This window comes from Schistocerca nitens, chromosome 3 (assembly GCF_023898315.1).
Source record: "Schistocerca nitens isolate TAMUIC-IGC-003100 chromosome 3, iqSchNite1.1, whole genome shotgun sequence".
NCBI lineage: Eukaryota > Metazoa > Arthropoda > Insecta > Orthoptera > Acrididae > Schistocerca > Schistocerca nitens.
In genome coordinates this window covers 148,940,121-148,957,757 of record NC_064616.1, presented here as the reverse complement: position 1 = coordinate 148,957,757, position 17,637 = coordinate 148,940,121, and the positions used below count along the sequence as shown (strand labels likewise).

At 45.2% G+C, this 17,637-nt stretch overlaps 1 protein-coding gene across 1 annotated transcript in view; it reads left to right on the top strand.

Annotated features, from left to right (window-relative positions):
- The first annotated feature begins 270 nt into the window (after positions 1–270).
- Positions 271–17,637, top strand: part of LOC126248093 (b(0,+)-type amino acid transporter 1) — a 645,761-nt gene continuing 628,394 nt past the window's right edge. Inside the window, exon 1 of the mRNA XM_049948760.1 lies at positions 271–335. Coding sequence (XP_049804717.1) covers positions 308–335 — 28 coding nt within the window. The 5' untranslated portion in view covers positions 271–307. The remainder of the gene's footprint in view (positions 336–17,637) is intronic.

The following is a 17,637-nucleotide window of genomic DNA, read 5'->3' as shown; positions in this document are numbered from 1 at the left end:
CGGTAGTGTCTGTGAAATTGATACCAGCTCTTACGTAACATAATTATTTTGTCAGATGTCGCGTCCGTAATTCCGAAGTACGAACGAGGAAATGCAAGTGCGGTCGCGTGCGGTGAATCCCCGGGGCGGCAGCGGCGGGGGCGGTGCGTGCGCAGACGCAGCGGCGCGCAAGCGGAAGGGGTAGGGCGGCAGGGAGGGGGTGAGGGGTAAGGGTAGGGGTAGGGGGCGCGGTCCCCGGCCGGCCGCGGCGCAGCGTCAGTCCGAGGAGTGTCATGATCGCAGACAGACGGCTCGCCGACGGGAAGACATGCATCAGAATGACCGCCGCATGCGTGGTGAGTCAGCTGCGCGCTGCTCCTCGCTAATATTGCCGAGCAAACAGTAGCTGAGCGCATGCCTCCTCTTTACTTCCCTGCCTGACGCAATAGCGGCGCGCTCCTCTAAGGTGGGGTGAAGCAGCAGGCCTTGCGTCCGTACCCGAAATGTGACATCAACAAATCCTCTAATTTAATGCAGCAGATAAAACACTGGAAATTATTTGTCGAATCACTGCTCGGCGTACCTCCTTATTTGAAGTATATGAAAAATATTACGGTAGCGGTCACCTTTCTCACAGATCGTAACCTCAGAGCACTTGATCTGACCGTTGGTGAAGAAAAGTAGAAAGCAAATCTTTGTTAACGTAAGCATGATGCCGTACGAAGAGTCAGTAAAGATGACTACACTTTATGGTATCTTTAGTTAGGTCATTAATATGTGTTGATGACAAATATACTAGTCAGGATACGATCGACATATGTATCATGCTTAAAATCCTGCGAATTTAGAAAGTGAACGTTGAGCTCTAGCAGTAGTATTCCTGTGTGTAATAATAGGGAATTTGTTTACACCAGACATTATATGTACTGTCTTACGTTGCTAAATAGTGCGACAGATAAAACACATTTCCCTGCTGTCCTAATGCCTTCCACAGTCTATGGGGCTTAAAAATAATTATTCATTTTCCTCCTGAAATATTTTGTGGGTGGAACCCCCGAAAACACAACGATATGAAGCAATACTTCTACTAAAAATATCGGTTTCATTATGTGTCAAAGTGGCATGTAACCGACAACTAGCAACGTGGTGCATCTGCTTCTGAGAGTCACAGTACTTTTACTTATCTCTACTTAATCACCCATTTGATATCCCTGTCATTTGAGACAGCTTAAGGTATTTAAGCTCTAATCCATCTAACCAGAATATTGGCTTAAATACCACAGTTGACCTGTTTTTCCTCCACAAATTGTTACCAGAGGTAACAGTCGAAAATTCATTTCAACTTTCACGAACCTCTCCACAACCCGCAGAGGATTAAACCAAGAACTTCTTAATCTTAAGGGCGCAACCACTAAATGCACTCTTACACTGACTTCTTTTTAGTGGAAAAGTCAACTAAAGAAACCTGTTTGTAAGATTCTTAAGTTTTGCTTGAGTCTTGATTCGCGGACTAGATCAGCATGAGTGTGGGAAACACCTGAGAAGCTGCATTCAGGCCGACGTCACTTCAGACTTCATATTGTAGCCCGAATACAACATGTAAATGTGCAGACCAACAGTTGGGGCATTGATAACTAAAGAAGCCCGGGTTCGATGCCCGGCTGGGTCGGAGATTTTCTCCGCTCGGGCCCTGACTGTTGTGTAGTCCTTACGCTCCTATCATCGTAACTGATATTCCACTGCTGAAATGGCTGTATGGGCACGGTCCGAAAGCCAGTAAATTAAAAAAAATATCCTTCGGGCAACCATGGTGCACTGAGATGGACATTATTATACAGAATCGTATACACTCAGAAAATTGATAATGGATACGTAATGGAAGGTATTTTCAATAAGTAGAAAAGCTTACTGTTTATGGTCCATTCGTATATGAAGCAAAGGTGAGAGAACAAGAGATTTATGCCATTCATTCAAGGAATTCAGTCTAACATTCAGATGACGTCAATCTCGATGGGTAAAGAAGTGGGAAGGAATGGCCATTTGTTTCACGGCTGTCTCTCGAACGATCTTCAGGCCCAGATGGTCAAGGGTGTCATTCAATCCCGAGTTAGTCTGCCTATGCTCTGCAGCCCTGTAAAGTATTCAGATATATCCTCATACATCCATTAACGAGCCAAAACAGTATGACCACCTGTTTAACAGTGTGTTGGTCCAGCTTTGGGAGCCCAATACAGCAGCAGTTCTACGTCGCATGGATTCGAAAAGTCCTTGGTAGGTCCCTGAGGTGAGGTGTGTGGGGCCAAATGCCTAAGCGCAGGTCACGCAATTCCCGTAAGTTACCGGCAGGTGTTTGTAGGTGGGATCTGGCGCCCGATAACCTCCCAGATATGTTCCGCCCTGTTCAGATCAGGGAAATTTGGTGACCAAGACATCAACGTGAGTTCACTATCACTGAAGCACGATTCTGGTTGTGACAGGGGTAGTTATCCTGCTGGAAATGCCATCGCTGTCAGGGAAGACTTCAAGCATGAAGGGATGCAGGTGGTCCGCAATAATGTTCACGTAGTCCACAGGTGTTGCGGTGTCTACGATTCCTATCACACGTCCTCTCACAAGTGGCGGCGGGGTAGAAATCATTAGCTATGCTATCAGATTCGTCCGAGACGGATAGATGTTTCCTACGATGACGAGATCATTAGAGATGAACTCTAGGACATGTGGCCAACAATGATTGAGAAATTCAGCTGTTGGCCCAGATTGTCCCACTCCTCAACGGCGATTCGGCGTAGATCCCTGAGTGGTTGGGGGGTCTCGTCGTCCATAAACAGCCCTTTTCAATCTATCCCAGGCATGTTCGATAGGGTTCATGTCTGGAGAGCATGTTGGCCACTCTAGTCGAGCCATGCCGTTATCCTGAAGGAAGTCATTCACAAGATGTGCATAATTGGAGTTGTAACACGACGTCCTGTGGCTGCACGAAAAGTATTATTCAACGTGGGAGCGTTGCTGTCAGGGTTTCTGCGAGTCATAATCCGTAGGTAGCGGTCATCCACTGCAGTAGTAGCCCTTGGGGGACCTGAGCGAGGCATGTCATCGACAGTTATGTCTCTCTGTATCACCTCCATGTCCGAACAACATCGCTTTGGTTCACTACGAGACGCCTGGGCACTTGAATTGTTGAGAGCCCTTCCTGGCACAAAGTAACAGTGCGGACGCGATCGAACAGCGGTATAGACCATCGAGGCATGGTTGAGCTACAGACAACACGAGCCGGGTACCTCCTTCCTGGTGGAATGACTGGAAATGATTGGCTGTCGGACCCCCTCCGTCTAATAGGCGCTGCTCATGCATGGTTGTTTATATCTTTGGGCGGGGCTATCGACATCTCTGAACAGTCAAACTGACTGTTTCTGTGATACAATATCCACAGTCAACGTCTATCTTCAGGAGTTCTGGGAATTGGGGTGTTGCAAAACTTTTTTTGATGTGTGTACTAATAATGGAGACAGTAGCGAATAGGCTTTTTTCGATGTGAAATCGGGCCACATTATTTAGGAAAGAAGTTTACCTTCCACCGATGTCATTTCAGATGACTAACATATCACTGAAGACAAGGAAAACCTAAATTCGAATGACTGGACGGAGAATTGAGCGTCGCTCCTCCAGAATACAAGTGCAATAGCTGGACACCTCTTTGATCTCGAGAGACTGTTGCATACAGTATGTCTGTTCTGTTTAGAGGCTTGGCATTGCTACTGCTAGGCCAGGTCCATTAGCGTGGAAGGCCACGGATTCCTGACGACAAGAAACGCTTCCCTATAAAGGAAACGTCTCGTTTTTCTGAAATATCTAGGCTGTATAGATTTTCCTTTGTGTTACTTGTATCTGCGGAAAAATCTTAGAGATTTTTTTTCATTGACATCATGGTCGTCTTTAGTTGTAAAACTATTTATTTATGAAACCCTTTATTGCAAATTCAGCTATGTGACCATTGACAAATGGGATTTTGTAAAATTGTGTTTCAGTGCATATCGAAACCCTAAAAAAATATGTGACAAGTATATACGTGAGGTATTTTTTAAGGTTTCGACATGTGGTGAAGCAAAGTTCTGCAGTATCCGAGTTGATTGCGACAGCACGGCCGAAATGAGAATAGTGGGCTTTCTAAACAAATATTTTTACAGCGAAGGGCGACCATTACGTAATTTCAAACTGTTTACATGACTCGAGACAATCATTCAGACATAAAGTAATTCACTAAAGACAAAGCACTCGAAATTGGATATTTTCAGGAAAGGGAGATGAGATGTTTCTAACTGCAAACGCAGGTCAACATAGCCCGAACGAATTATGAAACCTACGAAAACAATTACACTACTGGCCATTAAAATTGCTACACCACGAAGATGATGATGTCGCGTGACTCGGGCCTCCCGTCGGGTAGACCGTTCGCCGGGTGCAAGTCTTTCGATTTGACGCCACTTCGGCGACTTTCGCGTCGATCGGGCTGAAATGATGATGATTAGGACAACACAACACCCAGTCCCTGAGCGGAGAAAATCTCCGACCCAGCCGGAAATCGAACCCGGGCCCTTAGCAATGACATTCTGTCGCGCTGACCAATCAGCTACCGTGGGCGGACTACCACGAAGATGACGTGCCACAGACGGGAAATTTAACCGACAGGAAGTAGATGCTGTGATATGCAAATGATTAGCTTTTCAGAGCATTCACACAAGGTTGCATATCACAGCATCTTCTTCCTGTCGGTTAGATTTAGCGTCTGTAGCACGTCATCATCGTAGTGTAACAATTTAATGGCCAGTAGTGTAGCTTAATGTGGAAGGACATGAAGACATAGTACATTATGTACTGCATACAGTAGAGGAATACTTCGCAGACAATGATTGTCAGTATCGGTATGACAACACCCTGTCGTAAAGCAGCATCTGTGCGCAGTAACATTCCTGAAATGGACTGGCCTGCCCACAGTCCCGACCTGAACTCAATGGAACACATTTGGGACGAATAAGGAAATCGACTTCGCTCCAGACCCCAGTCCAACATCTCAACCTTCTGTGGTTTCTGTTCTTGAGAGAAAATTGTCTGCCATTCCTAGCACAGGTATACAGACACCGAATTGAATGTGTCCCCAGCAGAGTTCATATCGTCATAGATATGAAGTATGCAGACACCCCACATTTGTATCTACTAATATGTGACCGTATCCTGTTAATCAGGTAGTGCATTACGACTTGTTTATTTTCCACGGCACTGGAGTCAGGTTTAGAGAAAGAGCAGAAGATATTAGCTCAGAAAGAGCTCACCATTTGTCAATAATATCGCTTACCAGACTATATTACACAAATCTTAATAGCTTATCGAAAAAATCTGAAGAAATCTGAAGAAATCTGCCATGTAATAAGATGTCAACGTCAGGAATGAATTATTTGAACGAATCAGATTATAGTTGGGAAAACAAATTTCTGTGAGTCTGATAAATAAGTGAAAATATATTTCTAACCATTTCGTTGTTGCTGACACCTTCATTCCGAGTGCCGGTTTGATGCCGCTCTCCACGCTAGTCTAACCTGTGCAGGCTTCTTCATCTCTGCGTAAATGCTGCAATCTAAATCAGTTTAATCCTACGTACTGTAGGCAAACATTAGTCTTCCTTTGAAGTTTTATTTTCTACATTACATCCCTTACCAGACTGTCAATTTCTTGATGTCTCAGGATGTGTCCTGTCAAAAAATTCTTTCTTTTAGTCAAACTGTAGCACAAATTTATTTTCTCCCAAATTCACTTCAGTACTTTCTCATTAGCTTTGCGTCTTTCCCATCTAATCTTCAGCATTCTCCTGTAACACCAACTTTCAAAACATTCTATTCTCTTCGAGTCGTTCATGTTTCACTGCTGTACAAGGCTACACTTCTAACGAATAACTTAAGAAAATACTTCCTCATACTTAAATTCTACCTTAAATTTCTGTCTTTCAGTTACCCTTTTCTTGCTCTAGAAAATCTGTGTTTTGTCTCCTTTAGGAACACATTTGTATTGAAATGTAATCTTCACTATAGGTTTCGTGGGATTCTGATCATTTCATATAGAGTCAGTTTAAAGTGTGAAAGTAAAAGTTAATTCATATCCCTTCAATGAGCGCTGTAGTGTCGCATTACCGTCTTGAGTTCACACGGGTTCACAGGTAGATGCTGTGTTTCTTGACTTCCGCAAGGCGTTCGATACAGTTCCCCACAGTCGTTTAATGAACAAAGTAAGAGCATATGGACTATCAGACCAATTGTGTGATTGGATTGAAGAGTTCCTTGATAACAGAACGCAGCATGTCATTCTCAATGGAAAGAAGTCTTCCGAAGTAAGAGTGATTTCAGGTGTGCCGCAGGGGAGTGTCGTAGGACCGTTGCTATTCACAATATACATAAATGACCTTGTGGATGACATCGCAAGTTCACTGATGCTTTTTGCAGATGATGCTGTGGTGTATCGAGAGGTTGTAACAATGGAAAATTGTACTGAAATGCAGGAGGATCTGCAGCGAATTGACGCATGGTGCAGGGAATGGCAATTGAATCTCATTGTAGACAAGTGTAATGTGCTTCGAATACATAGGAAGATAGATCCATTATCATTTAGCTACAAAATAGCAGGTCAGCAACTGGAAGGAGTTAATTCCATAAATTATCTGGGAGTACGCATTAGGAGTGATTTAAAATGGACTGATCATATAAAGTTGATCGTCGGTAAAGCAGATGCCAGACTGAGATTCATTGGAAGAATCCTAAGGAAATGCAATCCGAAAACAAAGGAAGTAGGTTACAGTACGCTTGTTCGCTCACTGCTTGAATACTGCTCAGCAGTGTGGGATCCGTACCAGATAGGGTTGATAGAAGAGATAGAGAAGATCCAACGGAGAGCAGCGCGCTTCGTTACAGGATCATTTAGTAATCGCGAAAGCGTTACGGAGATGATAGATAAACTCCAGTGGAAGACTCTGCAGGAGAGACGCTCAGTAGCTCGGTACGGGCTTTTGTTAAAGTTTCGAGAACATACCTTCACCGATGATTCAAGCAGTATATTGCTCCCTCGTACGTATATCTCGCGAAGAGACCATGAGGGTAAAATCAGAGAGATTAGAGCCCACACAGAAGCATACCGACAATCCTTCTTTCCACGAACGATACGAGACTGGAATAGAAGGGAGAACCGATAGAGGTACTCAGGGTACCCTCCGCCACACACCGTCAGGTGGCTTGCGGAGTATGGATGTAGATGTAGATGTAGATGAGTAAGATATTAATGCAGATGGTTGGCGTTGCCTCGCTGTGATGTGATGATGGTGTATCTAATGTATATTGCAGTATGTTGATAACTGTCGCAAATTTTTGTTAAATGTAATATTGTTAAGAGTAAGTATATGATGAGGTGTTAGTTGTTGTTGATGAGAACGGGGCGAAAGCAAAGGCAGGGTGTAACATAGTCGTCACGCAGCCGATGGGGTGCCAGAGATTAACGTCCCATCCGAGGACTGGATCGCTACCAGTGATGTCATATGCCCCCACTATGAAAGAGTAATTCTGAATTTTAGCTGGTGATTTGGTACATTGTCCGGTGATTAAGACCTGCATGTCCTCATATCTCATCTCTATGCCAGATCCAAAGGATGGAAATTCTTCCACCGGCGGAATGCAACCGGCACTCTCAGGTTCGAGTGCACTTGCATGCATTAGTCACTCCTGTTAAGGCGGCAGTGGAATAATCAAATTGGTGGAAAAAAGGGAGCCACTGCCCTATAGAATCGTACAAAATTCTCTAAAACTGCAATCACAGTAACTGGTAGTTGGTGTGTAAAGAGAACTGAGTCAAAGGCTACCATCTGCACTTCAGTTGCTAATGTTTGTTGTCGAGAACATAGTCACTCCTAACGTAATGCTGTCAGCTTTTCTTATAATCAACAGGGGACGAGGGGACGATCTCTCCCTTGGATGAACGTAAGGCATTTCTTATAAACCAGCATCCTGCTACCGATATTATCTTGAGTTCTTCTCTAGTTCATTGAAATTCTCAGTCACAATATCCGATTGCGACGCATAAGTCAACCGTGTTAGATCGCTCAGTGATTAACAGGCGATAAGCAACACAGTCCATTTACATTAATGTGATAACCTGTCAAAAGCCCGAAAAATGAACTTTTTCGGCCCGAGATATGCAGGAAGAGTGTCAGTGAGATTCTAGAAGATATCGACAAGGTTATGTAACCATGCCGACTCCAATACTGTGGCCAACTGAGCTAGGTTTCTCAGTTGAGAATCCATGGCGCGAACAGCCCGATCGAGGTGGTCCCACAGATTCTCGGCTGGGTTTAAATCTGGGGAGTTTGTCTGTCAAAAAAGTATGGTAAACGTATTCTGGTGACCTTCGAGCCATACACGTACACTGTGAGCTGTGTGATACCTTGCATTGTCGTGTTGGTAGATGCCATCTTGCCGAGGAAAAACAAACTGCATGTAAGGGCGGACATGATCCCAAAGAATAGATGCATACTCCTGCTAACCCATTGTGCCTTCGGGAACGACGAGATCACCAAAGGAATGCCACGAAAGCTGCCCCAAGACCATAATGCTCCCACCTGGTTGCAGGTGCTTGATTTCAGAAGTTTCACGCCGTGCATGCCAACGTCAGTCTGTCCGATGGAGCATAAAACGTGATTCATCTGAAAAGGCCACCTGTTGCCACTCGTTGGACGTCCAGTTGCAATAGTGGCGTGCAAATTCCAGCCTTCGTCGCCGATGAATAGCACTCAGCGTGGGTGCGTGAACCAGCCACCTGATGCAGAGACCCATACGCAGCAATGTTCGATGAACGGTCATTGAGAAGGCACTGTTAGTAGCACCTTGGTACATTTGGACGGTCAATTGCTCAACATTTGAATGTCTATTTGCCCTTACACATCTCTGGAGGCGTCGTTTACCGCGGTCATCTACGGCTTGTGGTGCACCACTGTTGTCTCGGCGTCATATTTCGATAGCGTCATTTTGGCATGCATGGTATACACTGATCAGCCAGAACATTATGACCACGTATCTAATATCCTGTATGTCCACCTTTGGCTTGGATAAAAGCGGCGAAAGACCGTGTCGCGGAAGCAATGAGGTCTTGGTAGGTCGCTGGTGGGATTTGGCACCACATCTGCACCCACAAGTCACCTAATTCCCGTAATTTGTGGAGAGGGGGGCAATGACGTCTGACGCCACATTCAATCACATTCCAAATGTGTTCGATTGGAATCAGAGCTGGGGGCCAGCCAGCACATCAATTGGAAGTCGCCACTGCGTTCCTCGAGCCGCTCCTTCACACTCCTGGACTTGTGACATGGCGCATTATCTTGTTGAAAAATGCCACTGCTATCGGGAAACATGATCGTCATGAAGGGGTGCACGTGGTCTGCAATTTGTGTGCGATGCTCCTTGGCGGCCATAGTGCCTTACATGAACTCCACTGGACCCATGGTGCCCACGTGAATGTTCTCCAGAGCATCATGCAGCCGCCAGCTTGTCTCCGTCCGCCATTACTGGTGTCAAGGAGGTCTTACCATGGAAGACGACGGGTTCGCGCCCTCTCATACACATGATGAGGAAGATATCGGGATTCATCGGACCGTGTAACGTACTGCCAATGCGTCAAAATCCAGTGCCGATGCTCACACGCCCATTTCTGTAGTAGTTGCCGATGTCGTGGTGTTAACATTGGCACGCGAATGGGTCGTCGGCTGCGGAGGGCGATCGTTAGGAGTGTTTGGTGCACTGTATGTTCGGACACACTTGTACTCTGCCCATCATTAAAGTCTGAGTTAAATGGTTCAAAGAGCTCTGACCACTACGGGACTTAATATCTGTGGTCATCAGTCCCCTAGAACTTAGAACTACTTAAACCTAACTAACCTAAGGACATCACACAGATCCATACCCGAGGCAGCATTCGAACCTGCGACCGTAGCGGTCACGCGGTTCCAGACTGAAGCGCCTACAACCGCACGGCCACACCGGCCGACTAAAGTCTGAGTTAGTTCCTGCACACTTCGCCACCTGTCCTGTTTTATCAGTCTGCCCAGCCTACGAGGCCCGACATCTGCCATGGCGCATTATCTTGTTGAAAAGTGCCACTGCCATCGGGAACCATGATCGCAATGAAGGGGTGTACGTGGTCTGCAACTCGTGTGCGATACTCCTTGGCCGCCATAGAACATTAGAGACTCCACTGGACGCATGGGTGCCCACGTGAATGTTCTTCAGAGCATCATGAAGCCGCCAGCTTGTCTCCGTCCGCCATTACTGGTGTCAAGGAGCTGTTACCATGGAAGACGACGGGTTCGTGCCCCCCACGACGTGGTTTCACCTTGGTTTCGCCACGCGTTGAAGACACTCACCACAGCACTCCTCGAACACCTGACAAGTCGTGTAGTTACCGAAATGCTCGTGCCGAGCCTCCAGCCATCACAATATGCCCTCAATCAAATTCAGATAGATTGTGCACCTTCCCAATTATATGGACTGACAGCACGCTCACTGATACTAGGTGTACTTTGCGTGTGTCTGACTAGCAGTCATTCCTCGCCAGGTGAAGCTGCTATCGCCTGGACAGGTTTATATCGATAGTAGGTCGGTGGTCATGATGATCGGGCTTGTGGTGTCACTGCCAGACACCACACTTGCTAGGTGGTAGCTAAAATCGGCCGCGGTCCATTCGTACATGTCGGACCCGCGTGTCGCCACTGTCAGGATCGCAGATCGAGCGCCACCACACGGCAGGTCTCGAGAGACGGACTAGCACTCGCCCCAGTTGTACGACGACTTTGCTAGCGACTTCACTGACGAAGCCTTTCTCTCATTTGCCGAGAGACAGTTAGAATAGCCTTCAGCTAAGTTAATGGCTACGACCTAGCAAGGCGCCATTTGTACCATTGCATGTATCTCAAGATAGTCTCACTTGTATCATCAAGAATGCTGTATACCAAAGGACGATATAAAAATTAAGTGTTCTAGTAGCTACGTTATTTTCTTTATCACATTCATTACGAATCCTGTTCCAGACTTCGCGCCAGTCGGCGTGTGTGTACGTGTGCCCTCTCGGCTACCCGTCTCTGTGGACTGGCTGCCTTGTCAGTCCACTATAGGGCTGATCTGTGTTTTTTAACCAAGGCGGCATGCGAACAGTTTGCAGACTTAAACATTTCGGAAATGTTTCCACCCCTGGTCCAAAAGTCACGATCATGCCGTATTGGACGTCAGATAAATCACTCCGTTTCCGAATTTGCTTTGTTTTCTGCGGTCCCCCCCCCCCCCCCCATTCGCTTTAAATACCCTCCACTGCTAGTGCTACCACGTGCCGTCTATTAGTGGTTATTGCACAATGACGTCGAACATAGGCGGTGATCACGTTAATCTAACAGCACCGTATATAATCGCCTCGACAACAAAAATGAAGCAAGCACCACATGATTTCAAATATTATATTATAACGTATACGTATAAAAATAGCATTCTCCATGGAAATCAGGGTGGATTTTAAAACAACAACTAACTCTATTCGGAAACGATATCCTCAGTTCATGGATATCAGAAACTAGGTTGGTTATATCGTCATGTCTACGCCCTGTCAGGAAAACGCGTTGCATTGGGATATCCAACCGTTTTTTGCTAACATGCAGGACGTACCACGTTATCCTGAATGGAGAGTCATCTGTAGGCACTAAAGTAACATCGGGCTTGCCCCGCGAGAGTCTAATACGATCCTTGCTGTTCTTATTATACTTTAGTGATGTAGTGGATAAAATTATTTACAACCTTAGTCATTTCGCATATGAAGGAGCTATCTATGCGAAATTCCATCTAGTAAAAATTGCAGTAATATTCAAATATGTGTCGACATGATGTCAGCACGGTAACGCTTAATGATGTAGGAAAATAAAACGCTGAATACCTGACGACATATAAAAGCACGAGATTGTTTCACTACAGAATTAATAAGTCACAAGTGGAGTTAGTTCTGTGAGACTAATATTGGGAGGTGACAATATTAAGTGTAAACACGACAAGGCAGTTATCGATCGTGTGAACGATAGGTCACGATTAATTAGTAGGATACTGGGATTTGCAGTTTGTTAAGAAGAGATATTGCATACGAAACACTCTTACGGCACGTCTCTAAGTGTATGAGGGACACACAATGTCATTCTATCAGGGGTATCGAAGAAGGGAGTTGTGGATGGCCACAGGTTTGCTTAACTTGGGAGAAAAATGTTGAAAAATCTAAAGCGACACACATCCGATGAAAGACGCAGTACATCTCGAGAAAAACGACTTAGAAAACTACGAGAACAATCTTTCAGGTCAGAAATCACGAAAAATCGTATCTATCCGGTATATAGGATGACTGCAAACTAACTGTACACACTTCGTGGGTAGAACGTATGCATTCAACGTAACTACGTACTGTACATTTACCCAATAATATGTTCAAAACATGCCATGTGGGCGAAAGAGGTGATGTGCTCGACGTGTTACCGCTCTTGAAATGTTGCGACCTCCGTTTATCTCATTCTGCACAGTGGCACAGCCATTTTCTATTCGCTGCTGTAGTTGTGCAACATCCTCAGTTGCAATACCATACAAGATCTCAATGAGATGGCTTCAAAGGTAGAAGGCCAAGGGGTTAAGATCCGGGGATCTGATGGCCAAGCAACTGGTCCTGCACGACTTACCTCTTATCAGGATAAGCAGCATTCAGACATTGACATACTCTCTTGCCTCCCGACTGAAATGTGCAGCGGCAACGTCGTGCAAAAACCACAAGCGGTTCGTGTGGCGAGTGGGATATCATGAAGCAGACCACACAGTTCATGTTCCAAAAACTGTCGATACACTCTTTAAGTCAGGAGCTGTGGAATAACATGTGGTTCTACAAACTGATTGTCCACTAAACCGCACCATATGTTCACTGCAAAACGATCTTTATATCCTCGTACTGTAGTTACGTGAGATTCTCATTCGCCCACACGTGCATGTTATGAACGTTCACGATACCCACATGAGTAAACAGGCTCTCATCCGTAATTAGCAACCGACGACCGAACAGCAGCATGGCGCTTGAGTAACTAATGACGTCTAAGATAATCTACAGGTGTCAGTTTCTGTGCGTTCTCCGGGCGAAATAGCTGAAATAGGTGGAATTGCACTGATTGAGGAACCCGCACAGTGGCACTCATAGGACGGTACTTATGGTCGAAATTCATATGCCATTTCCAGGATGTTCTCAAACCCATTTCACCCAGTTGAGGCCGATATAACCGTGGTACACCACGAATGCCATATTCCGTTAAACGCCTGTCCACAGTTGTGAAAGTTTGGTTTGTTACTCTTCTGTTTGGAAGCATTTCCATGCACCGTCACGTCACTACTCAAGCACTGCCTCTGCTGCGTCGTAAAAGAGGTGCATATCTGCGTATTCACCGTTTGAGCACACCATTGTATCGTACACAACGACTGAGTGGTTGTACAAAGTACTTCTAGTGCCGCTACACTACAACAGCGCCATAAAGTACAACAGACCACACTGAAGTCAAGTAAACAAAGGCATTTCGTGCCAGAATCAACAGACTTGTGTAGAAGGATGTGCAAAGCAACATCAGCTGATATCCAAGGGAACGCGAGGGACCAAAAGCCTGTACTGGCCCATGATGTAATGCCTACCACAGATGACATTATGCATCATAACTGGGAATTTCAGACAAAGCTTTATTTAATATTTCACTCCTATTGTGATGCGTACATTACACCCACGACGTGTGTACAGTTACTTTTGGATCGCCCTGTATATAGCCGTTGAAACTAGGATAAACAATAGCTCGCACGGAGGCGTACAAACAGTAATTCTTACCCTGCTCCAACTGGTAATGGAACGTGAGGAAACCTTAGTTTATTGTACAATAAAAAGTACCCTCTGCATCGCTCCTCAGTGATTCACAGAGTATAGCTGTAGATGGAGACCTTAAAAGATCCGTATTTTGGATAGCAGCGCCCAGAATGAGCCTGGGCACGTCACCGTAATACGAAATTTCGACAACAGCCAACACGAACTGATAATACTGAACTGTCATTACCTACAGAACAGAGAAAGATTAAATACGGTATTCATGAGAGTAAAATGCCTTTCGCATCACGCATCAGGAGCAGATATGAAAGTGGCATAGATGTTTCTTCCCACAGTACAGTTCTACATATACATCTACAGCTACATATTATCTAGCACACATTATGTAGTAACGCAACTGTTGGTTTTGAATTTTGTTCACATCCTGGACTACTTCGATGTAATTCCCTTCAAACTTCCGACGGGAATTTTGGGTTGTTGCTCACTAGAATCATTACTCATTCCTCTTTGTTCCTCGTCAAAGTAGGGCACTTCTCTGATGTCATTCTCGTCAGGATGGTGCTTCCCCACGCTACGTGCTTCCTGTGGCTTTCAGCAGAAAGGAAACGCCATCAACAGCGTTTTTGTAAGTCATCTGCGGTCCATCTTCAGGAGATGATCTAACGCTCGTCTAGGAAGCAGAATCGGCGAAAAATCCCCCTTGATAAATGTTACTGAATATGTATATTTCCTGTTCGTGCTTAGGCACTTTCTGTCCCTAAGTAAAACTGTGTGGAAGGACTCGAAAGTCTTGAAGTGATATAGTTAATTAAATTAGATATATAAATTGCATTCGCTTTCTCTCTCTCTCTGTCTCTCTCTCTCTCTCTCTCTCTCTCTCTCTTCCTCACACACACTCACTCACTCACACACACAAACACACACACACACACACACACACACACACACACACACACACACACAATTAACGCAAATATTCATTGCAAACAAAATGTAAATGTTCCTCATTCTTCCGCTTCCGACAAACAGAAATCAGCTATCCTAAATGGTGATGTACGCATACCCAGAATGGTGATTACACAACAAGAGTTGTCTTCAGTTATGTGTCTGAGTCGTGTCACGTGTTGTCGTTGAGTTCCACTATATCAGTTTAGTAATTCCGTTATTTTCACAAGGGTACCGTATCGAGAAGACTGCTGTGAAGTGAGTTTAACAAAACTGCTGCCTATTACTTATAGAAATTCTAACAACTCTTAGCGTTCATGACGCGGAAACGAAGATTGTTGCATTTCGCACATGAACGCGTATATACAACATGGGCTATAAGCGATAATTGTCTAGCGATACTCTGGGCTTCGAATTATTTGGTGGACTGAAACTCTCTGTCTCCTCACTTGGTGTTCACTATAGTATAGGAAGTGCAGAAATTTCTGTATTTACAGCTATTTACGTTCTTTTTTAAGTTATATCCTAGACAAGCCTTTACCAATCCCTTTATGAGTATAAAGTTATGAAATGAACTGAGCGTGAGGCATTGTCGGCCGGAAGGCCCCACTCGGGGAAGTTCGGCCGCCAACTGCAAGTATTATTTCAGTCGACGCCACATTGGGCGACTTGCGTCGGGTGCTGAGGATGAAATGATGATAAGGACAACGCAACACCCAGATCACGAGCGGGGAAAATCTCCAACCCGGCCGGGAATCGAACCCGGGCCCGATGCATGAGAGGCAAGCACGTTACCACTCAGCTAAACAGGCGGACTATAAAGTTGTATTTCTACTGCACAGGTTTCTATAACTCACAGAGTAATACCACCAGTTCTGGATGCTACACAATACCTTAGACTATTACAGACACATTTCTATTCAAAATACTAATATTCTATTAAAAATAAACAGTCCAGACACAGTTATGTGACCATTGCCTATACTCGACGACTCTCGGAGAGGGGGGGGGGGCAGTGGTAAACAATGAAACAGTGCAGTATTTGTCGTAATGTGGAGGAAACGGAACGAGTTAATTGATGTCCAAAAGCGGTATGATCATTGGCTTTCGGGCGAAGGGTGGAAACATTTCCGAAACGGCTAAGTTTTTAATCTGTTCGCTCGCAGACGTTGTTAAAGTATACCCTGCATGACAAAATGGCACTATCCAAAACCGGCCCCGAGGCAACTGTGGTGTGCCATGGGCCATAGATGACAGGGTGAACGAAGCATGCGGAGATGCGTGCGGGCGAATAGACTTGCAAATTGAGGAAAACTGACCGCCCAAATGGACCAAAGTGCTACCAATAGTGCCTTCTCAACGACCGTACAGTGAAAGTTACCGCATATCGGCCGCCACAGCAGGCACCCTTTCTGACTGCTGTTCATCAACGACGAATGCTCGAAATTGCACGCCAGTATTGCAACGGGACGTCAACTGAATGGCGGCAGGTGACCTTTTCAGATGAATCACATTTTATGCTCCATGAGACAGACGGCCGTTGGCGTTTGCGGCGTGAAACGTCTGAAAACAAACACCCTGCATGCGTTATGGTCTGGGAAATGTTTTCGTTGCATTCCCTGGATGATATCGTCAGTGGATCAACAAAGGTATGGATCTAGCTAGCCTTGGGGACCATGTCCACCCCTACTTGCAGTTTGTTTTTCATCGACACGATGGCATCTACCAGCAGGACAATGCAACGTGTCATACGTGGTTCGAAGAGCACAAAGATGAGTTCACCGTACACCCCTGGCCACCAAACTCCCCGGATTTAAACCCAATAGAGAATATGTGGGACCACCTCGATGGGGCTTTTCGCGCCATGGATCTCAACCGAGAAACCTAGCGTAGCGACCACGGCACTGAGCTTGACGTGGCGGTACCTACCAGAACCTCACTGACTCATCCTGCACATCTCTCAGCGGTCCGCGTTGAAAAAGGTGGTTATTCAGGCTTTTGTCAGGTGGTCACATTAATGAGACTGGACGGCGTATTTAAATTGAAAACGTTTAGTTCTCTAATTAATCTCCATTTATATTACTGTTTCTGTACTGCACTGGATCTAAATGGTTCAAATAGCTCTAAGCACTATGGGACTTAACATCTGAGGTCATCAGTCCCCTAGACTTAGAACTACTTAAACCTAACTAACCTAAGGACATCACACACATCCATGCCCGAGGCAGGATTCGAACCTGCGAGCGTACCAGCAGCGCGGCTCCGGACTGAAGCGCCTAGAACCGCTCGGACACAGCGACCGGCTGCACTGGATCTCTATACTAATGATAATAATTATAGAAAATGCCATTACATATCCATATTTTAAAAAAGAAAAAAAATTGTAAAATTTTGCACTATGTATTACCAAAACTGAAATAATAATAATAAATAAAATAACAAAAAAAATGGTTCAAATGGCTCTGAGCACTATGGGACTTAACATCTATGGTCATCAGTCCCCTACAACTTAGAACTACTTAAACCTAACTAACCTAAGGACATCACACAACACCCAGCCATCACGAGGCAGAGAAAATCCCTGACCCCGCCGGGAATCGAACCCGGGAACCCGGGCGTGGGAAGCGAGAACGCTACCGCACGACCACGAGATGCGGGCAATAAAATAACAGTAACAATGAATATTCAGCATTCGAATTTACTTTATTCTGAAAAGTTTCGGAGTACATCTACATTTACGTGTTTACTCTGCTATTCACAACAAAG